Here is a 23,931-nt window from a genome sequence, read left to right on the forward strand (position 1 = left end):
CTTTTTAGCGGTGAACGCGCAAACCTGTGTCTTTAGGGGATTGAACTCAATTAAGTTCGCCCCAATCCGAGACTTCTTGGAGAGAAGACTCGACTTCAGGCACAAGTTTGTTTCGACTCTCATTGAGGCTTTCCTTTGAGGTGTTTGCACGGCCGGGATAAAGAGCATCCCCCCTACTGTCGTCTGCATAGCAATGAATGTTACTGATTTGTAACAAATCATGTTTATAATTATCATGGATAAAAATAATTTTGTTAACTTTTGCAGGATTTAGACGCGATCTCTTCGCAGTTAAGACTAGCCCAGCTACAGAAAAAACCCTTTTACTTGGCGTGCTTGAAGCTGGGATAGATAGAAGCGATCGCGCTAATTCGGCAAGCCCAGGAAAAACAACTTTTTTTTTGTTCCCAGAACTTAAGAATGTTGCCCTTTACATCTCCTAAATCTGATGGGTTAGCCGTAGCCAAATATCTCCAACACTCTTGAGCGACGTCGTCATCCCCATCAATAAATCTATTGGAGTGTTTTTTGGCTAGCTTTTGGAGTAAAACATCTGGCATCGATATAGAAGACATTGTCTATTATCGTTGCCGTGTTGTAGACAACAACGCGTGCTGTGTTCGCGCGCAAAATTTGAACTCGGCGCCAATTTTTCTGTGACCCGGCGGCGGCGGCGGCGCGCCGGGGTCTCTCGGCGGCGGCACGCCGGCGTGGCGCGGACCTCTAATTGGTAATTAGGCATAAAATCAGTTATGAGAAAAATTTGGAATGTTTCGAATTCCTTTTAATCGAGAGGGTTTGAGGTACTTGTTTTGTTAAAAAAACTGTATAAAAATATATTTTTAACAAAACAAGTAAGAGTTATAATGCAAGAAAATTGTAAATACACTAAAAGTTGTAGCATGAACACAATAAGTATGGTAGAAGGAGTGTCCATCCATAATTCAAAGATCATCTTCAAAAATTTATCATTCGAGAGGTCCATTAATTAGTTTTGAACCCAACCAACCAGAAAAATAAATATATCAAAATCTTCAGTTTTCTATACAGATATGTAAATAAAATTTCACACAGACAAAATAAAATGTCCATACCTTAGGAACCTCAACATATTCAGCAATTTGGCACTCCTCCTCATCAATAAGGTACAGGACATCTTCTTGTATCTCATAATCCCTTTGTTCTTGGTGCTCCACGAATGTTAATATCGCGTTATCCAACACAGGGTTTATGTTTGACAAGAGGAACCTAGCAAATTAAGAAAAAATATATTTGTTTTTTTTTTAGTAAAATAATGTGTGTAAATTGATGATTCCATTAGATAATTTAATTCAATAATCAATTTTAATTATATTTTCAATAAAAAAGTTAATTTAATTCTTTATGACAGCTGTTTCATGTTTGATTGAGATTTTATGTCACTAATTTAGTTTAAAAATCTTGTAAGACACTTTACAAGAAGAAGAAATTACGTTATCCAATATTCCGTTATCTTTAGCTCTGATAAACGTAAACGATAAAGTAAAAAAGTCTTCATTATGTGTTTTATTTTATGTAATTTGCGATACGTAAAAAAAAACGTACTTATGCAGTCCCAATTTAACAACATACGACGCAAACGTAACATTATTAACAAGCGCCGATCTCAAATCCGTCAACTCTCCGGGTTTCAAATCGCCGCAATTTTCAAATATATGTGACGTAATTAGGAAATCCAAGATGGCGTCGCCGAGGAACTCTAGACGTTCGTACGAACGCGTGTAACGGTTGCGTATGTATGATGGATGTGATAATGCCTGGAAAAAACAATTATTTAAAAAAAAGTTTTAGTAATATAACTAATTTATTAATTTATTAATAAGACTACTACCATTATCAATTTTATTTATATTGGCGAATCTCTTGGTTAATGGACCATTGACCATGGAATGAAAATTACATTAAAATTACTTAAAAAAAACCGACTCCTTTGTTTTTTTTTTACGACATACAAGTTGCTACACTTACGTTAACAAAAATTACGAAGAAAATTAACGAGGCGGTTCGCAAAGCCGCTGTGCAAGATCAATAAATTATAATATTACAAAATATGGAATAGAAAAGTTTTTAAATTGTTTGTAGTTCTGCTACCGTTGTCCGTTACTCGCATTTTTTTATGAAATTTGCATGGTTATAGTTTAAATCAACACCATGTTTAAAGTCACCCATATAGAGATGATTCAGGATTATTTATAGGGTAGTGTAAAATACATAAGAACGAAATCTTGTTGTACTTATAAAATTAAAAATCATTATTGCGTAAGTCCTTTTACTATAAAAATATAATACTTAGTAGATGATGTTAAATAAATATTTACCTCCAATAAGAAGCACGGGTCGTTGAATTTGTAATCAAGAATGTTCTCAATTTTGTCTCTTGTATAATTCAACAGGACATCAACTTCTTTTTCACTTATCTTTTCCTCTTTGATTGGAGTAGACACGGTCTTATGAAGGTATTGTATGAAATTATCCTGGAAAAACATATTTTCATTTTGATTATTATATATAAATACCATTTTAATAGACTTAACAAAAAGTGGTTGTGAAAAAATCCACTGAATTATACATTTTTTTTTCTTTTAATTTAGTTAGATACTTTTATATATGTGAATCTAACAGTTATTACAGTATTTATATGTATATTTCTACTAGCTGCGCTCCGCGGATTCACCCGCGTGGCTCCGTTTCTGTTGGTCTTAGCGTGATGATAAGTAGCCTTCCTCGAAAAATAGGCTATCCAACACCGAAATAATTTTTCAAATCGTACCAGTTGTTCTCGAGATTAGCGCGTTTAAACAAACAAACATACAGTACTCCAAAAGTGATAATGCGCATAGAAATCTTCATCACAGTTCGGTAACTGTCATATTCCCGGAGCGTCCGAAGACGATATGTATATATAGAGTGGTTAAATGCATTTTCTTAGTGCATAAATTAGTAAAATTTGTTTAGTCAAATGAAATACATTTTGGAAATACGACAATTAGCGAAGATTTGCATGCGCATTATTAATTTTGGAGTACTGTACAAACTCTTCTGCTTTAGAATATTAGTATAGATTTACAAATAAATTATTTGTAAAAAAAAAAAACTATAAATATATGTACAAAAATATAATTACCTCAGGTGGTATTACTTTCATCCACTCTAAAATCTTAACAGCTCCTTCTATGCCGCCGCTTATTAGATATGTACCAATGAATGCTTCAACGCAGTCTGCTACCGACTAAAAAAAAAAATTTTTTTACATAATTTTTCTTTTAACATTTTTTTTATCTTGCTGTCATTATTGAATCAATCTAAGTAAATATAACAATGAACATAAAATTGTTACGTTGTGCAGGAATCAAAGAAAACCCGTTCATAAAGTAAAATAAAAAATAAATTCAGAAATGTACGTAGGTATTGTGCAACACAATTTAGGCGTTAAAATGCATTTTTTTATATTGGATTACCTATATCTACGCAATGGTACGTTCATTGCGTAGATACAGGTAAAAAAATGTTACACAAAAATACGTTCATGTACAAGTGGTATTAACCTACAACAATAAATATAAGAATAAATTGATCGATTTTCATAAATTTAAATAATAAAACGATTATATATATTTTCATTAAAAATTGAACAATTCTGCCTAAATTTCATATACGTTTTTTACACTAAACTTTTTATATATTTTTGCATGTGATGTAATGTCCGTATTTGTATACCTACCTAATAAACATCAACTACTTGAATGCAGTCAGAGACGTGACGAAGCGAAAATTTATGATATTTATAGATAAAAACATCGTAATAATTATAGCTCAAAAAAAATCGAGGAGGATAACATAAAAATTTACATTATACTTCATACATCCTATTGCATTTTACATAACGTCGTTTGGCTGCGCAAAATTTAAAGTCTTTAAATTTGTCACTATACAGGTATAATAAACCTATTATTTTTATTATTTATTCCACGCAAATTCATTGATATTTTTGTTCTTTATTATTCTTCAATGTTGGTAGTTCTATCTATCTATCAAATTGCACATGCGGCATGAAATTCTGAAATGTTATTCCTATTAGAGAACCTGGCAGTTATTTTTACAACTGACAAATATATTATGACTTTTGTAATACTTCCGATATTCTATAAGATTGTTACTAGTTTTTTTTTAATGAAGCATTATACACAAAAGACTTTAGATGAAGAAGATTACCTTGTCGGACACAGCTTGCGCGCCAACATATCCCTGCATGGCATTCTGGACCATGCCCTCTGGCTCGGCCTCCGCCGTACTATTCATGTCTGTAAACCTTTGCTCAACCATTTTCAGACTTTCAGCGGAAAGGTTCCCGCTCAAAGCCTCGGCGAGAGAAAACTCCATACCTATTAAGTATGACGGACGGATCTGCAAAGAGAATATACTTATATGGGGGAGTATGTAAGTTACGCCAATATGTTTGTACAATGTACCTACATGGCTGTTTTTAAGTATTTTGGGAATGATATTAAATATTAATTTATTTAGGGAAATGAGAATTTTTTAACAATTCTTTATTTATCTACTTACAAGTAAAACTTCACATTTCACAGTAAAGAATATTACGTATTTTATTATGTTACTCGAGATCAAAGTAGCTTAGAAAAGGGCGATGAATGAAGTGAGTGTGCGTGTGTGTGTTTATGTATATGAGTCCCTGTGTGTGCTTGATCTGAATTCGCAGTTTGTTCATGTTTTTCGATTATGAACATGGAAAGAAAACAGCATTCGATAATATTATTATCGGGATTTTTATTATGAAATTTTTCATTGTTTAGTACAGACAGGCGATGACTAGATTTTTCTTGCTACAACCACCTACAATTAATAAGAAACGATACCTTTATTTACTGTTTATGCAATTAAAAGTGACGTAAGTAGTGGCAACATATGATATAAATTATAAATCTAGAAGGTAAGAATAAAAATATTAAAACCTGTCATATTCTGACTAGCCTCAGGGATCACATAATACGATACCCAACGGTGAAATAAATTTTGAAATCAGTCTAATAGATGAGATTAGCTCGTTTCAAACAAACAAACTATAGGTACATAATATTATGTGAAATATACTTATTGGAAATTCATTTTGATTTACGAAAATAACATTTTTATATACAGGAATACTTTTAATTAAGATATTATATGGATTAACAATGTAGGTATGTGTTGATTGTGCATTTGTGATGAGAAAGAATAAATAAATTTAAATGGTAAAGTAGGTTACCTTATATTAAATTTAAACAAAAAAACAAATACCTACACCCATTCTAAAAATAGACCGTATACAAGTTATTAATAACGAAAGGTTGAAGTTATCTTTTTGCGAAGTCAAAATTGTCAGATCCTTTTTATGTCCGCATGTTCATCGTCAATGGGAATCTATAGTATCAAAACGTTGTGTTTATCTGTTTGAATTTCACTTGATATACTTATTGCCGTTGTTAATGTTATAAAAGGTATTTTTATTTTGAAAAAAAAAATATCATTTAATACAAACGAATTCGTAGAAGATAGCTAGTTAATCTAACGTGTACGTCAACAATATAATTTGTTATGATCACGTGTGATTTTTTTTTTATTTCAACGCAAAATTAATTACATTTCTTGAATAGGTAGGTATGTAATTATGTTAAAAAAGTTTAAGTTTAAACGAGAAACATTTTTTATAACTTTGCTTATAAAACTATCCTTTTAAAGAAATTTTTCTTTCCTTAGTAATCTAACTAAGATTAAAATAATAAGAAACCCCGGATAAGACTATTAAATTAACTATTTCTTTGAAGCTTTTAAATTAAATACAACCCTAAATGATAGATCAGACAAGCACTCGAGTACATCGCTATTCGCTACATAGGACATAATTTAAAAATTACATAAACAAAACTTTAAAACATAGTTTACATAAACACATTTGCTAGTACCATAGCTGAGCGGTGTGTACAAGGTCGAGGCCGAATTGTAATGCCCATAGATACGCTACAAGCAGACGTTTCTCCTCGTGCCGATACGGCAACACGCGCTATCTTCATACAATTTCGGCGTCGAAGCCGGCGCACGCGCACGTGCTAAACATATCCTCCAATTGTGTGCACAAAACAGTGAATTTGCGTTTCTTCATACCAAGTAACACAGAAGAAATAATCCGTCAAGGTATTCTTTTTTTAATATTTTTTACCATTTTAATATTATTTTTTTCCTGGAGTCCCTTCGTCGCGTGAGGGTAAATGTAACAAAGGATATTAAATTTGAGTGAAAGTGAATTTGCGACAATCTGCTATCTCTTGTGACCCAGTTTTTTAACTTAAACAATCAGTTAATGCCGCGGTCATCGCCCGTAAAGTACCGCACATATTGCAATAAAAATTAACCGTACTCCCGTGTTCGATCGAATTGACGAACGGTTGCATCTGATTCCATTAGAAAAAGTTCAATCGTTGCATAAATTTTCCATTCTTTACACTCTATTGCAGTATGTACCTTTATTATAATAGGTAACTATACTTAAAGATGCAGTTTATTCATAACTGCTAATGACAACATATAATTTATTAGCAGGGGGAGATAAATATTTATCACTCGACGAAATATATATTGCATACAATTTTGTTATTCGCGACTAGCGTCTAACAGACAAGTAATTAGCATAATAATAATACAAAGATCAAACAGACTAGTCATTTAATGCATAGTTCTATTACCATTGAAAAATATAATCTTTTAATTATTTATCGAATGCAGGTAGATGTTAAACGCATAAAAATGCATATTACAAAGTAACGTTGTAGGCTTACATACGAAATACGATGTTGATTATTTCTCAAAATAAGATAAAATATGGAGTTTACTTTGAAGAGTTTTTACAGTGTATTTTTACAGTGTATTTTTTCAGTGTATTTCAAAGATTACATTTTTAACAAAAAAACGTTTACAATTTTTCGATGTAAGTTCTTTCCTCTATTGATATGTTAACGATCACGACCAAAATAATTTTATTTAAATCTTAAAAAAAAAATCATTTAATTATGCAAAAAAACGAGTCGGACTCGCGCACGGAGGGTTCCGTATATGGGGTATTCCGTAATATTTTACTTTTTTTAATAGTTATTCGTTGTTATAGCGGCAACGGAAATACATCATTTGTGAAAATTTTAGCTTTCTAGCTATCAAGGTTTATGAGATACAGCCTGGAGATAGACAGACAGACAACGAAGTCTCAGTAATAGGATCCTGTTTTACCCTTTGGGTACGGAACCCTAAAAACAGTTAAAATTTTTGACAACTAACACACTTTTAATGTTTTTTGAAATACAAAGAAGCTGAAAATTTTTTCAGCGTAGTAATTTAATTTCTCATAAAAATATTAAATGTCGCACGAAACTTAATACAAAGTGTTCGAGATATCCAAGTGTTGCAGGGAAAAATGTTTACTTCCGCAATAACACGCGAGTTATAAATAATTAATTACCACAGATAAGCAACAAACCGATAGACGTATATCTATATAATAATATTTATGAAGTCATAATAGTAAACCTGCATACCTACCACCTTTGTAAGGAATACCAGCATTATACACATAATAAGTTTTTCCGCCCAAGCCTACCTACCGCGTTGTTTTTATAAGGGTTTTAGAGGGTAAGACAGATATATAGATATAGATTTGTTTTTTCGTATTATTTTTTATTTTAAAACGTTTAGCTATTGCGGCTCAACAATGATCCATTGAAAACAATGATCATGCTTATAAAGTATAATTATAAACGTATTTATTATGCAAGATAATTTTTTTCTAATCTGATAACGTGTGCTTATATCATATTTATTAGAGATGCACCGAATATTCGGTTCCTATCCGGTATCCGGCTTATCCGGCCCTTTTTTACTATCCGGCCGGATACCGGATGGTAATGTACTATCAGGCCGGATACCGGATAGTAAAATTGGTAGATTTTATAAATAGAATCGAAATAAAGACAGTTGTAATTGAAGCTTTTTATTATTTTTAACGAAATTTTTTTTCACTGACACGATAAAAGTGTCTCTACCAAGAACTGTGACCGCGCGAACGTTCCCTACGAAACAAGTCAAAACCTGCACTGCACAGGCGGCGTGCCGGTGCGCAACACGCACCTACGAAACTCAAAATGCCGTCGGCCGAATATTCGGCGGCCGGATACCGAACATTCGGCTGGTGGTCAGGCCGAACATCCGGTATCCGGTATCCGGCCAAACAACTATTCGTTGCATCTCTAATATTTATGTAATACACCGTACACGGACTACACGGGTATAATTATTTCTTGTAATGTTATACAGCATTGTGGAGTGGCAAGTTCGATTTCATTTCAATTAATTATTTTATCACCTCGTTTAGGCGCCAGTCTTTTTAAAACATAATTTATGAAACTAACAGATGAAAGAAATGTCTCATTTTTTTTATTTCCAATACAATCACGTAAAACTAACGTAACCTAACGATTTTTTTAGATGTTCAAGACACTAGCGTTCTACATAGCACTAGTTGCAATCTGCGCGGGAGTGGGCTTCAAGTACTATCTGGAAGCAGTGCCCGACGTTCCCGACTTGGATTACCAGAAGTGGTGGGGCGATGGCCAGAAACCGGAGAAAGACGATGAGTCCATACGCCCCTTTAAAGTCACTTTCAATGATTCGGTGAGTTTTTAACCGACTTCACAAAAAGGAGGTTATTTTTTTTCTTTGGTGGAGTTCATTCTGAACCGATTTTGATGATTCTTATTCTATTTGAAAGCTAGTACCTTCCAGTTTTGTCTAGTTCTGGGGCCTTAGACAATGTAACAATTACAAAACGATAACGAAATTAGAAATCGCAAAAATGTATGGGATTGACATTAGATAGACCACGTGATCTAACGCGGCGTATGTCAATCCCATACATTTTTGCCTTTTCTAACTTCGTTATCGTTTTTTAATTGTTACTTTGTCTACGGCCCCAGACCATTTGAAGGCGTTTTCGTTTTTGTTAAAAAATCCAATTTATTTATTGGAGTTATTCTATTATTTGATAATTTAAACTACTTCAAATGTAATTACTAGTAAATAATAAACGGATTAAAAAGTATAATAGGCTTATTGTAAATTTGTAATCAATTTGTCTGATAAGATATTTAATATTCGCCACCACACTGTAGTCTTTATTCCCCATGTAACCAACAGTTATTTTTATTGCATTACAATGTATTTAAATAATTTATACGGCAGAGATCCTCATCAATATTCATAAATATAGACCGAGTTCAGTTTATTTATAGTTTTACCAAATTGCAATGCAAAAAAAATTATAGATCGCCAAGCATAACACATACTAATATTATTCATCTAAGCCCCAATTGAGACGCATCTCAAACAAATGTAAATTTGCGATACGGTTAAAACGGTTAGACAAGTTTTTCGTGAAAGATAATCCTTATAAACACACTCAAGGCATCGTTATGAATCCGGTTTATCTAGTTAATTATAGCCGAGCAAAAAGTGACAACTGTTATGATAACATAAATAATATTTTCCTTTTCCATTTTAGATGATCGATGATTTAAAACAACGTTTGATGAAAAGACGACCTTTTCGACAACCGTTAGAGGGCGCCCAATCTCTGTACGGCATGAATACATTTTATTTAGAGAAAATAATTAAGTATTGGCTCGAAGAATACAACTTTAAGGAGAGAGCAGATCGATTGAACAGATTCCCTCATTTCAAAACAAGGATTCAAGGTCTCGACATTCATTATATGCACGTTAAACCTGAGGTCAAAGATAAGAAGGTATTGCCATTGTTAATGTTACACGGATGGCCCAGTTCCTCCAAAGAGTTCGACATGGTGATACCGACGCTAACAAAACCCGCTGATGGATATGATTTTGTGTTTGAAGTCATCGCTGCTGATCTGCCAGGCTTTGGATTCTCGCAGGTTTATATTATTTATAATTACATGATAATAAATAACATGACTACTGGTTACACGTTTCTTCATGTCTAATAGCAAGTTCAAAGTATGCCATTAATTCCAATAAATTCAACTTTTAAATGAAAAGTAACTCTGTCTGTCTGTCTGTTACTCAATCACGCCTAAACTACTGAACCAATTTTCATTTTGATACCCCAGAAAGGGCATAGGCTACTTTTTATCCCGGGAAAATGACGCAATCCCGGAAATCCCACGGGAACGGGAACTATGCGGGTTTTTCTTTGACTGCGCGGGCGAAGCCGTGGGCGGAAGCCTAGTAAAAAATACACATAGAACAATGTTCAAATCTATGGGAATATCTGTGTGTTTAGTGTTACGAAGAGGAGGTTATTTAAACCTTATTTTGATACCTATCAATGTATACCATTATAACAATCTAGCTTTAAGAAACAACACAACGTTTGTTGAAATTGGTATTTTGCGAAGTTAGAATTTATTTTTAACTATCCGAAGTGTTGATAATATTTTTCCACGGTGTTATTGCAGGGAACAAACAAGCGCGGTCTTAGTCCCTTGCAGATGGCCATAATAATGAGAAACCTGATGATGCGTCTAGGATACAAGCAGTACTATATCCAAGCTGGTGACTGGGGATCACAGACCGCCACACATATGTGTACTCTGTTTCCGAACGATATCTTAGGGTAAGATACATTTATGTAAAGCTTTTTTGTGTTTTTGTATGTTAAGGTTCGTCTTCAATTGGAAAAATGTTTGAAATTTAGTTTACTTTACTGTGCCAAATTTCATACAGAACACATCAAAACAGATTAGCAATATTTATTGTTTCACAGCCCTTATTTTTTTTATTAGCTTGATATGATATTGCCTATAGTTTTCCGAAATGAAAGGAGTATGATTAAAAAACATATTTCAATTCAATGCACATATAATATAGCAAATAATTCGTAATATTAGCATTTAGCACGTTCAAACATACTTTAACAACTTGATAATCTTATATGTAAAATTCTCGTATGTAAGTTGCCATACTCCTCAGAAACGGTTTGACCGATTGATACGGTGATTGATACGATATCGATGAATAGGTTGTTAATTTATTATCTATACCTTAATTGATACTGGCAGAACAACGTTTGCCGGGTTGGATAGTATTATACATTATAGCCTTAAATAATATAAATTCTTATTGTATTACAGATTCCACACGAACATGCCTGTATCTTCAAGGCCGATAAGCGATGTGAAATTTTTCCTGGGTTCCTTCTTTCCGAGCCTAGTGATGGAACAGAAATACATAAGCCGAATCTATCCTCTCAAGAAATTCTTCGATTATATCATGAGAGAAAGTGGGTACTTTCACTTGCAGGCAACTAAGCCAGATAGTGTTGGTAAGTTTTATTCAAACGTTAAAATAATTCTACAATGTAAGAACGTTTTTAGTACACAAGTAGCCGTGGCTTATATCAACGTGAATTATCGTCAAATTATCTGTTTTTCAACAAATATTATCGTCTGCTGTGTACATAATATGTACATTTCTAAGAGATCATTTAAATCTTATCAGCCTTACAAATATACGTGGTATATAATTTAATACAGAGTACTAAGAATAGCCAGAGCCAAAACCCAGCCACTGTATAGTATGCAATAGTATTTTATGAAATGCTGAGTAAAACAGTTACATAAAAAATATTTTTTATCACAGAATTACGTGCCAAAATATTTTCAAAAATAGGGTAATGATCCTATTGATGTTAAACGCAAACTCGAGACTTTATTCACTCAACTAGATATGTTATCGCGCTTTTATAAGCGATTTTGAATGGTCAAAACTTCAAAAGACTAAATAATATTTATCTTTCCCAGGTGTAGCACTAACCGATTCGCCAGCTGGTTTAGCAGCATACACTTTAGAGAAAATCGGCGTTTGCAGTAACCGTGACCAGCTAGATACACCCCACGGGGGCTTAGAGAATATACCCTTAGACGATCTCTTGGATACCGTAACTATTATATGGGTAAACGATTGTATAGTGACATCGATGCGAATATATATGGAAGCTTTCGCGTCGGACGATGTATTTATTGTTCACAAGTAAGTTGTTATATCAAATTTAGTATTTGTTAAAAATCGTATGATAGATATTTCAAATAAGTAATATAAAATCTTAATCAACCTTTATTATTATCACTTAACTAGGTAATTATAAACGTTCTAAACTTTACAATCAAGGATGCTTCTTTAAAACTACTTTAAACGATAAATAAATTTAAATAACTATTTTCATTCATATTTCAATAAATTATATGAAGTGAAAAATACTTTAATTGTTCAATCTAATAAAACAGCATTACATCCCTAACAATATTGAGACACTAATAAACCAATATTCTTTTTTTAGCATTCCGACTCCAGTACCAACAGCAGTGGTGAACTTCAAGCATGAAGTAGTGTACCAACCCGACTGGATACTACGCGACAAGTACCCCAACCTCGTGCGATCGACCACACTCGAGTTCGGTGGCCATTTCGCCGCCATGCACACCCCTAAAGAATTCGCCGAAGAAGTTTACGCATCCTTCAAAGATATCTTACAATTTCGCAAAAACACCAATAATACCAAATAAACGTACTTAAAGACTTTTACTAGATTATAAGTGTTAATGGCTTTAAGTTCGTCTCGGTATGAATAACGGTCGATTTACACTACCGCCGTGTTCTCATGCACGATCAGTCTAACGGTTTCAGATTTCCTATGTTCATAAAATTATGTAAACAGCTGAGAACATGCGGACGTGTAAATCGACGTTGATTACATTGAAATTTATTATTTATAAGCGTTCATAATCATAACACATGCGCATCGGTGTAGTCCCACCTATTGTTATAAAATTTCATACGTTAAGATAATGCGTAAGTCATTTTTTGATTAGCACTGATTGTTTATGAGGATTGTGTGATGACGCAGACTGATCTCTTATTTTTAGTTGTATTTTTATATTTCTTGTCATTTTTATATTTACTGATTAAACTGGGTATGTAAAACGAAAGCTGTGTTTAAAACGTTTTCGATATAAAATGTTTTTAAATCAATGCAATAAATTTAACTAAGTACCTACTACTTTTTTGATTTGTTATGTAACGATTACGTCATAGTGACCATTATATTTGCACAAGTAATTTCACTTTTTAAAGGTTATGTAAAACTAAAGATATTTAAATGCGAAGTGTCCTGAATAAATATTGAACATGTCTTTTTTTTGTTAAATACGTTAGAAGGTGGAAAGGAAAATTAAAACATTCCAACATTTAAACAAGTTATTTTATTTCTAATCATTGAAAGGCTAAAATATCATAACACATAAAAAAATAAGTTTTACGATACATAAACTATAGTAAAAACTAATGGTGCAGCAATATTTAAGACTAGTGTACATAAAAATGTTTATTTGTCATAATTATTAAGTTAGTCATAAGACGAGTTTCAATCTAATGAATTACATATACCTATTCGAGTAAGAAATGGTAATGTGGTAAACTAGATCAAAAAAATATCATCTAACAAGATTAGATACATATTACCTAACTAAAATCTCCCAAGAGGAAGTGTTGCTAGAAGAGTTAAAAATCTTTATAAAACACGTGAGTATTAACCTTATAGAAATCAAAAACAAAAGCGTATAAAAAAAATAATCTTACCTTATGCTGTTCAATGAATTTGATAAGTTCTTTGGGCGCGAAAAATCCCGGCACTGCGAAATCACTGCGCGGACTGAAATGTTCCACCTTCATTCTACCAGCAAGGCCCTTCTTCACACCAGCGTAATAGAGATTCCTGCAATTTTATTTTATTAAATAACTAGTACTAGACTAGACTATTAAGCTATTGCATAGCTTCTATCGCGGGCCTTGAGCGCGGGGACCGAATCCAGAAATTGCGTAACGAAAAACCTCACGCTCCCCACTCCGACGGGCGGAAGTGTGGCTTGAAGGCATAGCATGCAATAGCTTTACCGCGGCAGTCCCCGAGTGCCACACGTCTTTTTATTTTATTAAATGACTTCTCTTATTATCTTATCTTTAAACCTTCCTCGATACCCACACTTTACATTGGTGAAAACAACGAAAATAAGTGTACTAGTTTTAGTGTTTATGTGAACAAACAGACAGATAGAGACGACAAAGACATTTTGTTTTATAATATGTCTATGTTCCGTGTACGGGGCAGATGCATTAAGCCCCATAGTCATAGTTGGTAGGTTAACATTTGTTTAGCAAAATATTTTTTTTTTTTTGCTTGAGAGGAACTTTATCGGTATAAAAAATAAACATATCATTCCCATTGTAATTTTATTTGCATAAATAGACAAAACCGAGTGCGCACAGCTAATTATCTAGAAACAGCAGTAAAACTCTTCTTCTTCTTCTTTTTTTTTAAATGGCAACTCCCGATCCTAGTGAGGACGGATTCTGCCAATGTCAGGTGCAGTAAAACTCACCTATTTCCAATCAATTTGCATTTGATATTGGTTAATTGTCCTTCATCTAGCGCCGGGAATTTGTGAAATAGATACAATGTCGCAGCAAACTTCAGGAACGAATCTCCCAAAGTTTCAGCGCGTTCTAAATTGAATGTATCGTGTGATTTTATTGATGTTAATGCTGATACTATATCACGTAGTTCTGGTCCACGGCCTGTTGCCGTTTTGGATAGCAATTCTATGTTATCCTTGTACCTGGTAGATGGGAAAAACTAAATAAATATATCGATAATATTCTTGAACTGAATACATGTGGGACCTTCTATTCTCTGTTATTTTAAATTGAGAGGAGATTAAGAAAAGTGTCTATTTTTTGTGTTATTTTATATTGAGAAAACTAGAAAAAAATTGTTCAATAAATCGTATTTAGGACTTTTTAGGCCTCTGCAGATTGACAACATTTTCGAAACAAATAAGGAAGTTTAAATCGAATATAACTAAATAAGGAATGTTTCTTAGTTCTTATTAATTTTTTTATCTTTTCTTATTTATTAATTCATCTTAATAATCCATCTAAAATCACATACTTTTACATTTATGCTTTAAAAGACTAGTCGTCATTATTTTTACTGTTTACCTAATTAGGTTTGAGGGTACAAAAATGTCGATAAAATAATAAAAAAATTACCTAAGCGGTGGTGGCAATATAGCTGTAGGTATTGGCTGTTTGTTTGGCGATCGGACCGTGTCCAAATTCTTGAGATCAGCGATCGGCGCCATCACAAATGTATCGTAACACTCTATGTCCATTAAAGTTACTTTGGAAAGATTCCTTTCTATATCTATCGGCTCTGCTGTTTCCTGTTAGGTAAGGGTAACTTCATTAAAGAGAAGAATATTTTACTCATTTTCAAAGAACTTTTTGTAAAAATGGGGAATTTTCTATAAGTCAAAATATCTTTTATATTTTATGATTATTAACATTGTAACATTAATAGCTATATCACGGGTCGATTTTTTAACTTTTTATAGCCCTGTTAAATTTACATATTATTTTTTTAATCAAGTCATTGCAATTTAACATTTCCAAATAAGGTGACTTTAGAAAAAAGTAGAGTAATTATTTTAACTTGAAATAATTTTGTATTTTAAATGTTTAACTCACCTCCCAAGCGTATTCCTTGTTCAATTTTTGCTTTTGTAACTGGTAAATGCTTTCTTTCTTCGTTAGAATATTTAGCGGACGAGGCGCGTTTTCATCAATGGGGTCATTAATCCTGTTCATACAAATTATATTGGTTTTCAGTGAAAATTACAAATTCACGGACATAGTGACTCCTTAGACTCATTAGATAGTTTTTAAAACATAAAAACAGCAAATGATAAAATGTACACAATCGGGGTGTCAATTAAAATGAAACATCTAAATTAAACAGTCCCCAACACAAAATTGTTATAACTGACAGGTTTTAAAGTAAAGGAAATTTGTTAAAATCCGATTTGCGTATTAATTATTGACTTATTAAATAACGGTTCAATAATTTTGTCCGTCCTCCTTATTGAATGTCATCGTGCAATCCTTTAGTGTCAATATCTTACAACCATATTATTAATATTCATTAAAATGGTTTTCATTGATAAAAGTTTCCAATTTATTTTTCACAACCTCACCAGATAGTTTTGTATATTATGTAATACATGTATTCCCAGAATTAAGTATGTATTTGTTCTGATTTAGAATTTCTATATCCTCAAAACGAACCCTTAATATTTCGTCGTTCTGCACAAGTTCAGTTCATTCAGTAGTTCCATTTACAAACACCATTCTATACAATTCTAAACTAAATAAAATAAATATAAATACTTTTCTAGCTACGTATTTAACGTATTACAAGATACTTTTGTTATCCATGTTCAGTATTTTTCCTTAATCAAATTTGCTTATTATATGTCCTGATTGTCTGACCTGTAGCTTACATGTGGCGATCTGCTTCGTTCTGGCGAAATATCATTAGTTTGTGTGCGTAATTTCTTATCTCTGGAACCTTCCGTCTCTGATATATTTTTGCTGCAGGAAATATGTCTCATTAGATGATTTTTTCATACATTTAGCATCTCTGCAATTTTTCCCAATCCCAATATTGTGTAATCATCACGATGCCAGAAGCTTTTGCACTTTATATATACAGTGAATCTTTGGCTAATATTTCATTGTTCCTCGCGTCTTCTGATATGAGATTTCAATTTTACATTTTTAAGGAACCAAAACAGAGAATTCGTGAAAATTCTGTTTTGAGGTTACTTTAAATTCGTCGTTTGGAATAGCAGTAAAATTTCCGTTGATTATGTGTTAATTTTTAAACCGATTATATGGAATCATTAATGTTCGTAACATTTCACAATATCATGGTTTTTCTATATCATTCGTAAAAAACACCATTAATCTATTTTGAATAGGAACTAGCCATAGTTTTCCATAGAATATGCGATGCAATATAAAATAATATACTTCATGGTTATCGTTCATTCATGCTAATAATCTATTTAATATTGTGATCTAAGAAATTCAAGCACGATCAAGCTTCCGTTCCATTCTGATAGCGTTTGATGATATCAGATTTGCTATAACCTCCTTGACATTAAATCCTTACAAGTGAAAAATAGACCATTTTCTAAATAAATAATCATACTCTGCTAAGGAACGCGTACTTTGTTCATAGATATATTATGTCCAGTCCCCTCGGTTAGAAAGACATACTTTATCCATAAAAAATAATGTTATTTTTGTCAATGATATCTAAGTGCATTTTCTTTTTAAATAAAGCAAATCAAGCAATAATAATACCTATAAGCATATAAAGCCGAAAGAGATGGAGAATTTCAATTATTCAGGTTGGATACGGCGAAGGATGCGAAAGATTTTTTTCTTTAAGGGCTGATTTTTCAATGCTTGGATAAAACTTATTCGTCGAATAATGTATAAAACTACCATTTTAAAAACGTATTCTAATTGCCCGTATTTGACAGTTTGCGTGACATTTTAATATTATCGTGTAATACTTTATTGGACGGATAAGTTTTAACCAAGCATTGAAAAATTGGCCCATAAGCGATATAATTTTTATCCAAATGTTAAATTTTATATACCTGTCAATACAATTATTTGATGAAGGCTCTTCGACTTGTGACAGCAAACTTTTCATAGCTACATTCAAGTTGTCTTCTAATGGGAGCCATTCTTCACCTAAATAAAAAAAAACACACACACATACATAAAAAAATATAATAAATCGGTCTAGTGCGAGTGGGGATTTCGGGTTTCATACAAATCCGCCTTATAACCACACGGAAAAAACACTCACATATTGCAATTTTTAATGCCGTGGTTTATCCGTTTAAATGTAACAGATAGACATTCGCACACATGATTTTATTGATGGATAAAGCAAATTTTTGCAATGAAATATTACCATGGAATCCGTTGAAAGCTTTAGCACAAGCAAATACTTATTAAATGTGTGATGTTACAAAGAAAATACCTCTATGTTAATGCTTTTTTGTTTACCTAGTACATAGTTAAAAACAATTTTTTACCTTTTTGTAAATTGGGTTGACCGTAATTGGTCGCTTTCGCAATTTCCGCACGCAATTCATGTGCTGCCAATAGCATGGTCACTCTGTGTTGAAAATATATTATATTTTATTAGGTGTTAATGATATACAAAAATGACCCAAAAGGCATTAGGCACCCATGAAATAAAACAGCATTTGAAGAGTAAATACGATTAATTTGCAAAAGATTAACGGAAGCTGTTAATAACAGATTAAATAAAAAATACAATGCAACCAGTATTGCTAACTAATATAAGTAAATCTGGTGCAACAAGACTTTCAATGAACTTATAACCAAAATAATCGATTCAGTATTTTTTATTTTTTGTTAAAATGAAAAATGAACAAAATTATGAGTCAGATGAGATTATTTTAAAGATATACAATAGCTCTGTATAATAATGCATTTAAAAGTTGAATACTGCTACTGCATTGCCTCTGGAATGTTCGCAAACGCACATACATATTATAAATTATGCGATTAATTCATCTACACTAATATTATAAAGTGGAAAACTTTGTTTGTTTGATTGTAATGAATAGGCTAATAAACTACTGGACCGATTTTTAAAATTATTTCACCATTCAAAAGCTACATTATATTTACATTTATTACAATATAGGATAGGTTTTATCCCGGAAATTCCACGGGAACGGGAACTATGCGAGTTTTCCTTGAAACCGCGGGCGGAGCCGCCGGCGGAAAGCTAGTTATATATATTTCAATAGCAAAAATGGTGTTATCGAATCTTTACAAACTAATACAATAATTTTAATGTATATAAAAAAATGTATGTAATATGAGGCAGCATTCGAATCGTACACCTCAAAATCGATATGTTTGTTTTCTCCAAAAATGGTCAAACAATAAAATTGCAATTACTCCTAGCACAAAAACAACTCACCTATGCACAACGCTTGGCAACATAACAGCCTTATACCAAAGCACGCCGGGATAATCGTAATGTATGCAGAACTCCGGTATGAATACTTCATTGAAACCCTTCGGCTTATCATCTCCTTGGGCTAGAGAGACCAGCTTGCATTGCTTCTCTGTGAACGCTTTTATTGTAGCCGCCCTTGGCATTAGGCAGTTCATTCTGCTTGTTATACTGCGCACCTGAAATTTAATAATTTTAGTACTAAACTAACGCAAACAAAAAAAAAAAGTTTAACAAAAAATATAGACTCCATGGGCAAAAAAAAATATTTAAAATATCAAATTCAAAAAAGGGCAAAAAATATTTATAACTGATACAACTATACGGGTATAGGTTAATATTTAGTCTAGTAGGTACCCGTAAGGTAACCCGTACTATTTAATAAATAATTTAAATCGTGTTTTAAATCCGTTAATTCATATTAAACATTTAATTTCTGTATTAAGTATAAAATAATTCCTGAAAAATAATTAATTATAAGTATCTTACCTCCAATAGAGGTTGATCAGGCGGTCCCTCTATATCTAGATTGTATTTGTTCACATAATAATCCGCAAACGACTCGAACGAATCGGAATCGAATCGAGAACTCGGCGTCATGTATTCGAGAACATCTGATACTATGTATCTAAATAAACATTTTAAATCAATGAAATGTAAATACTATTAATCGATATCGGCTTAGATTAAGGATTGGTCTCCGCGCGCGCTACGACTAGATACCGCCGGCGTACTCGAAAAATGCGGCAACTAAAAGTACGCCGAAATCGGCGTACCCGAGCCAGTCGTGTCACAAGCATTGTGTGGAGAGGGCGTACCGATAGTTTCTAAAGATTTTGGACAAAACCTGAAGTAAAATGCCTGTATGTGCCATAAAACTGTTTAAAAAAAATACAACAAATAATAAGAAAGACACTGGGATCACGTACCATCAGAAATAATCGTATTATTCGATATTTCACCTGTACTTTGAAAATGTTGTTTACGAAAATACGACGCCATTTAGTGTTGCCGTACTGCATATCCCAAAAACACACTTTTAATTTGAACTTATTTTATTCATAATGTTTTTTTTTTCAATACTATTACTAACGCATATTATAAAAAAATGATAATAACAATAATTTATTTCTGTTTAACCTTGTTTAACTGACTCATATAATATATGTTATTTTTTTATTACCGCTTTTTTACTTTTTAAAAACCTTTGTGATAGTATAGTGGCATCGCAAGTGGATTTGAGTCACATGTTCATGGGTTCGATTCCCGGCAAGGCCAAAATGAAATAAAAATATTTTTCAAACTTCTTTCCAAGATAGCCCATTTCCCATTTATGGGGTAAAATTTATGTAGCTGGCAGTACAATTCTTCACACACACTAGCGTCACCTAGCGTCCTTACAAATTGCCTTACACACACTACAGAACTGAGTTGCCGCACTCACGGAGCTATTGTTTTTAGGTGGAGCGGTATCTAGTCGTAGCGCGCGCGCGGAGACCAATCCTTAATCTAAGCGATATCGGCAATATTATTACTGCTTATTATATATATTGCAGATTTGAACTTTGACACAAGAGTTTGCTTTTGCACCAAATTTAAGTAAAGGATATAAAATAAAATGCATAATAAACAAGTCAATAACTGCGTTAAAAACAACCGACTTCAAACTTGCACAGACAAAAATGCTCATAAAATAAAAACTATCCGAATAAAATTTTTATGGGACCAATTCGACACCATCCCGCATCGAACAAAAAAAGAATCACGTAAATCGGTTCAGAAACCTCGGAGTAATCGGTACGTGTACATACATAAAAAAAACATACCGGCCGAATTGATAACCTCCTCCTTTTTTTGAAGTCGGTTAAAAATGTGTTACAAAGTCATTGTTGCTATATAACATTTTACGACTTATTATTATGTATTTACTACATATTAATTAACAAGTAGACATATTGCCTTAAAATAAAAAAATATTTCTTACCTATCCGGTATAACAGTGGCTCTATACCACGGAGTGACCACTGTATTTTGATATGTTTCTCGAGTAACTTTGACCGATCTTCGCTCCTGTTAAGTTTAAAATATTTTATTTAACGCAAAGTGTAGGAAAGTAAAAATCATAAAAAAAATATATTTTTGATTGAAATATATTTTTTATTGAGATTTTAATATTCATTCGATTATCCTAACTCTCTGTCTCTTATTCACGCTTCAACTACTGAACCGATTAAGATGAAATTAGATGAAATGATAAAATGTACTATGAAACTCGAGAAAGGACATAGGATAGTTATTATCTCAAAAATCTTATGGGAACGGAAACTGTAGGTATTCTTTCAGGCGACGCGGGCAAATAGGTATCTTACTGAAGTTATTTTAGTTTTTACAATGTAGGTAATTATAATTATTATTATATCAGTAACATTTATTAATTAAAACATTATAAGAGGAGGCCCACATCCCTTCCCATCCCCTACCTATCCTCTCCTTCCCTATCCTCATTCCCTCCCATCCTCGCCCCTTCTCCCTAAATCCTTCCAAATCCATTTGAGGATAGCAACACATCCACTTCCCAGTGGAGTGGATGCTTATGGGCGGCGTATATCGCTTAACACCAGGCGACGCGTCTGCTCGGTTGCTATCCTATAGCATAAAAAAAAAAAAAAAATCACCTTCAAAGTGGGAACAACGACTGGTTTAATTTCCGTGTATGTCTTCATCACATCCCAATCTATTTCAAAGCCACCTTTATTGCACACCGGAACAACATATAACCCATTTGTTGTTCCATCGAACACCAAGAACTTCTTAGCTATTTCTAGCACTTGATCGAATATGAAAAAATGAAACCTGTTAATAATAAAGAGTGTTTTAGTCAATTGTTAATAGATATTTAGAAAGTAGTCATCATATAAAAAGGTTGAAAACCTTATAAAGTATAAATTTTAAATATTAGCTGCAACATAGGCCAAGATCGAAACATAAATACCAATGACTATCACTATATTCTAAACTAAATTTGATTATAGAATACTAAAAAAATATTTCTAATCCAATTACGATTTTTGGTATTTATATTTTTTGCACTTTCTTGGTATGACATTTTACAGTTATCAATAATATTAATAATACAATAAATTCAATATATTCTACAATATCATTTTTTAAATTCTAGCATAAACCGTAACATCAAATACTTACTGCCTAACCAATTCAAACAGCGGTACATTCAATTCAACGACAGCGTAGTTCATTTCTATAGAAGTTTTTACTTCTCCGACTGTCAAAAATAGAGGAAAATCGCATAACTTTGGCAAAGGCTTCATTGTCAAGAAACCATATCCCTCGTCCATTTTGAGAAGATTGTATAGCGCTCTTTCGCGGGACTCCGCCGGTTTCTCAAAGGCTGTGTCGAATTTGATCAAATGCAAGTAAAATGTTTGTGTGCCATCGTGGAATTCCTTGCCACTTAGACAGCTGGGATACTGTAAAAAATAAATTTATAATACCAATTAATTAAACTCCAACTCAAACTCTTAACTATTTATTGGACTGGACTTCCTTCAGAAGAACCTTGAATTGTCAAAATAAATAAAGAATATTGAAATATGTGATAAACATTTACCAAAAGGTAAATGTAGAAGATTCTCAACTCGGCTGTATTTTTTCTGTATACCTCAGAGCTTTCAACTAGGAAAACCGATTCTGACAATTTGAAGGCGGGTTATATTTTCTTTAAAAAAAATATTGGATACTATTTTCTAAGCACATATACGAACCAATTTCTTGTGTTTCCTCACTCTCCCTTTAGAACCCGGAGGGGGTAAGTTCGGACATTCAGGTTCTGGTTCATCCCACGGCCAGTTGGGGAAACATTGTCTGACATCTTCTTGTTCGAAGTTGATTGTACTAAAAAAAATTGTTGATTATTTATTTATTGCAAAATTCGATGACATCAATGAAAGTCTACAAACATAAAAGTATAAGTTTCCTTCCAAATATACTTATATAATAAAATATTTAGGATTATATCGCGGGTCTCAAACCATAGGGGCGTATCCACAAAACCCCTACTTTTCAGGAGAGACAAAAAACTTAATAACTTTTTTTGTGATTGAGCCACCTTGTTGTGTTTTTGCATGTAGCTATATATTAACACTGCAGTTAATATGGAATGCTTGGTTTTAGGATATTCCCTCTGTAACACTAGTTTTTAGCTGATACGTCTATTTGCCATGACGAATAGACGGCAAAACTCCGTCAAATTTCCCCCATAAATGTATGGAATTTATGGACGTAAAACGCTTCTCCTTAAATTATTAATATTTATACTTATATTTATTTTTACCTAGTCGGTAACTCAAAATATTGTAATTTAGGAATGAGAACCCATCGAAATTAACGTTATTTACGCGGTTTTTAAAATTCTTACGCCTGTTTGGCTTGGCATTTATATTGAGAGGCGTTTGAATTCAAAGTAGAGGTATAAACCAGTTTTATTCTACAATGTAGACAAAAAAAAACAAATGGGAGTACCGGAGTAATTACACAATATTTTCTGTGTGAAAATAAAAATAAGCATATAAAAAAATTAAATTTATTTATAAATCTGAACATAGTTACTTAGGTACCTACTTTAAATGACTAAAGTCACAAACATTTTTAACTACGTTAAAAACAACCAACTTCAATATGTAACGGAAAAGTAAAAAATAAAAAAAAGATTTGATGTTATTAATTTTAACATAATATTATTTAGATGTGCTATTAACTAAATAGGTCTGATACTAAGTGCTTAGTGCTTGGCACCGACTTCAAAGCTATTTAATAAATAACTAGCAC

At 32.6% G+C, this 23,931-nt stretch overlaps 2 protein-coding genes across 3 annotated transcripts in view; one reads left to right on the forward strand and one right to left on the reverse strand.

Annotated features, from left to right (window-relative positions):
- The window catches only part of LOC123696566 (endoribonuclease Dicer), a 38,848-nt gene that overhangs the window by 2,610 nt on the left and 12,307 nt on the right, over nucleotides 1-23,931 (reverse strand). The window contains exons 16-33 of one of the 2 annotated variants that reach the window (XM_045642824.1): nucleotides 22,869-22,998; nucleotides 22,291-22,574; nucleotides 21,762-21,939; nucleotides 21,071-21,156; nucleotides 19,576-19,714; nucleotides 19,051-19,265; nucleotides 18,128-18,210; nucleotides 17,681-17,777; nucleotides 16,500-16,601; nucleotides 15,699-15,810; nucleotides 15,222-15,394; nucleotides 14,552-14,788; nucleotides 13,752-13,887; nucleotides 4,252-4,443; nucleotides 3,164-3,268; nucleotides 2,358-2,513; nucleotides 1,585-1,796; nucleotides 1,095-1,248 (exon numbers count right to left, since the gene is read on the reverse strand). In XM_045642824.1, coding sequence (XP_045498780.1) covers nucleotides 1,095-1,248; nucleotides 1,585-1,796; nucleotides 2,358-2,513; nucleotides 3,164-3,268; nucleotides 4,252-4,443; nucleotides 13,752-13,887; nucleotides 14,552-14,788; nucleotides 15,222-15,394; nucleotides 15,699-15,810; nucleotides 16,500-16,601; nucleotides 17,681-17,777; nucleotides 18,128-18,210; nucleotides 19,051-19,265; nucleotides 19,576-19,714; nucleotides 21,071-21,156; nucleotides 21,762-21,939; nucleotides 22,291-22,574; nucleotides 22,869-22,998 — 2,791 coding nt within the window. The remainder of the gene's footprint in view (nucleotides 1-1,094; nucleotides 1,249-1,584; nucleotides 1,797-2,357; nucleotides 2,514-3,163; nucleotides 3,269-4,251; nucleotides 4,444-13,751; nucleotides 13,888-14,551; nucleotides 14,789-15,221; nucleotides 15,395-15,698; nucleotides 15,811-16,499; nucleotides 16,602-17,680; nucleotides 17,778-18,127; nucleotides 18,211-19,050; nucleotides 19,266-19,575; nucleotides 19,715-21,070; nucleotides 21,157-21,761; nucleotides 21,940-22,290; nucleotides 22,575-22,868; nucleotides 22,999-23,931) is intronic. The other variant, XM_045642826.1, reaches the window with a different exon arrangement.
- On the forward strand, nucleotides 6,059-13,366 carry LOC123696568 (juvenile hormone epoxide hydrolase-like). The gene is made up of 7 exons (XM_045642828.1): nucleotides 6,059-6,231; nucleotides 8,569-8,754; nucleotides 9,641-10,030; nucleotides 10,574-10,731; nucleotides 11,249-11,439; nucleotides 11,918-12,146; nucleotides 12,454-13,366. Exons 2-7 carry the CDS (start codon nucleotides 8,569-8,571, stop codon nucleotides 12,677-12,679), a joined length of 1,380 nt encoding a protein of 459 aa, XP_045498784.1. The 5' UTR covers nucleotides 6,059-6,231; the 3' UTR covers nucleotides 12,680-13,366.

Source organism: Colias croceus, chromosome 13 (assembly GCF_905220415.1).
Source record: "Colias croceus chromosome 13, ilColCroc2.1".
Taxonomy (NCBI): Eukaryota; Metazoa; Arthropoda; class Insecta; order Lepidoptera; family Pieridae; genus Colias; species Colias croceus.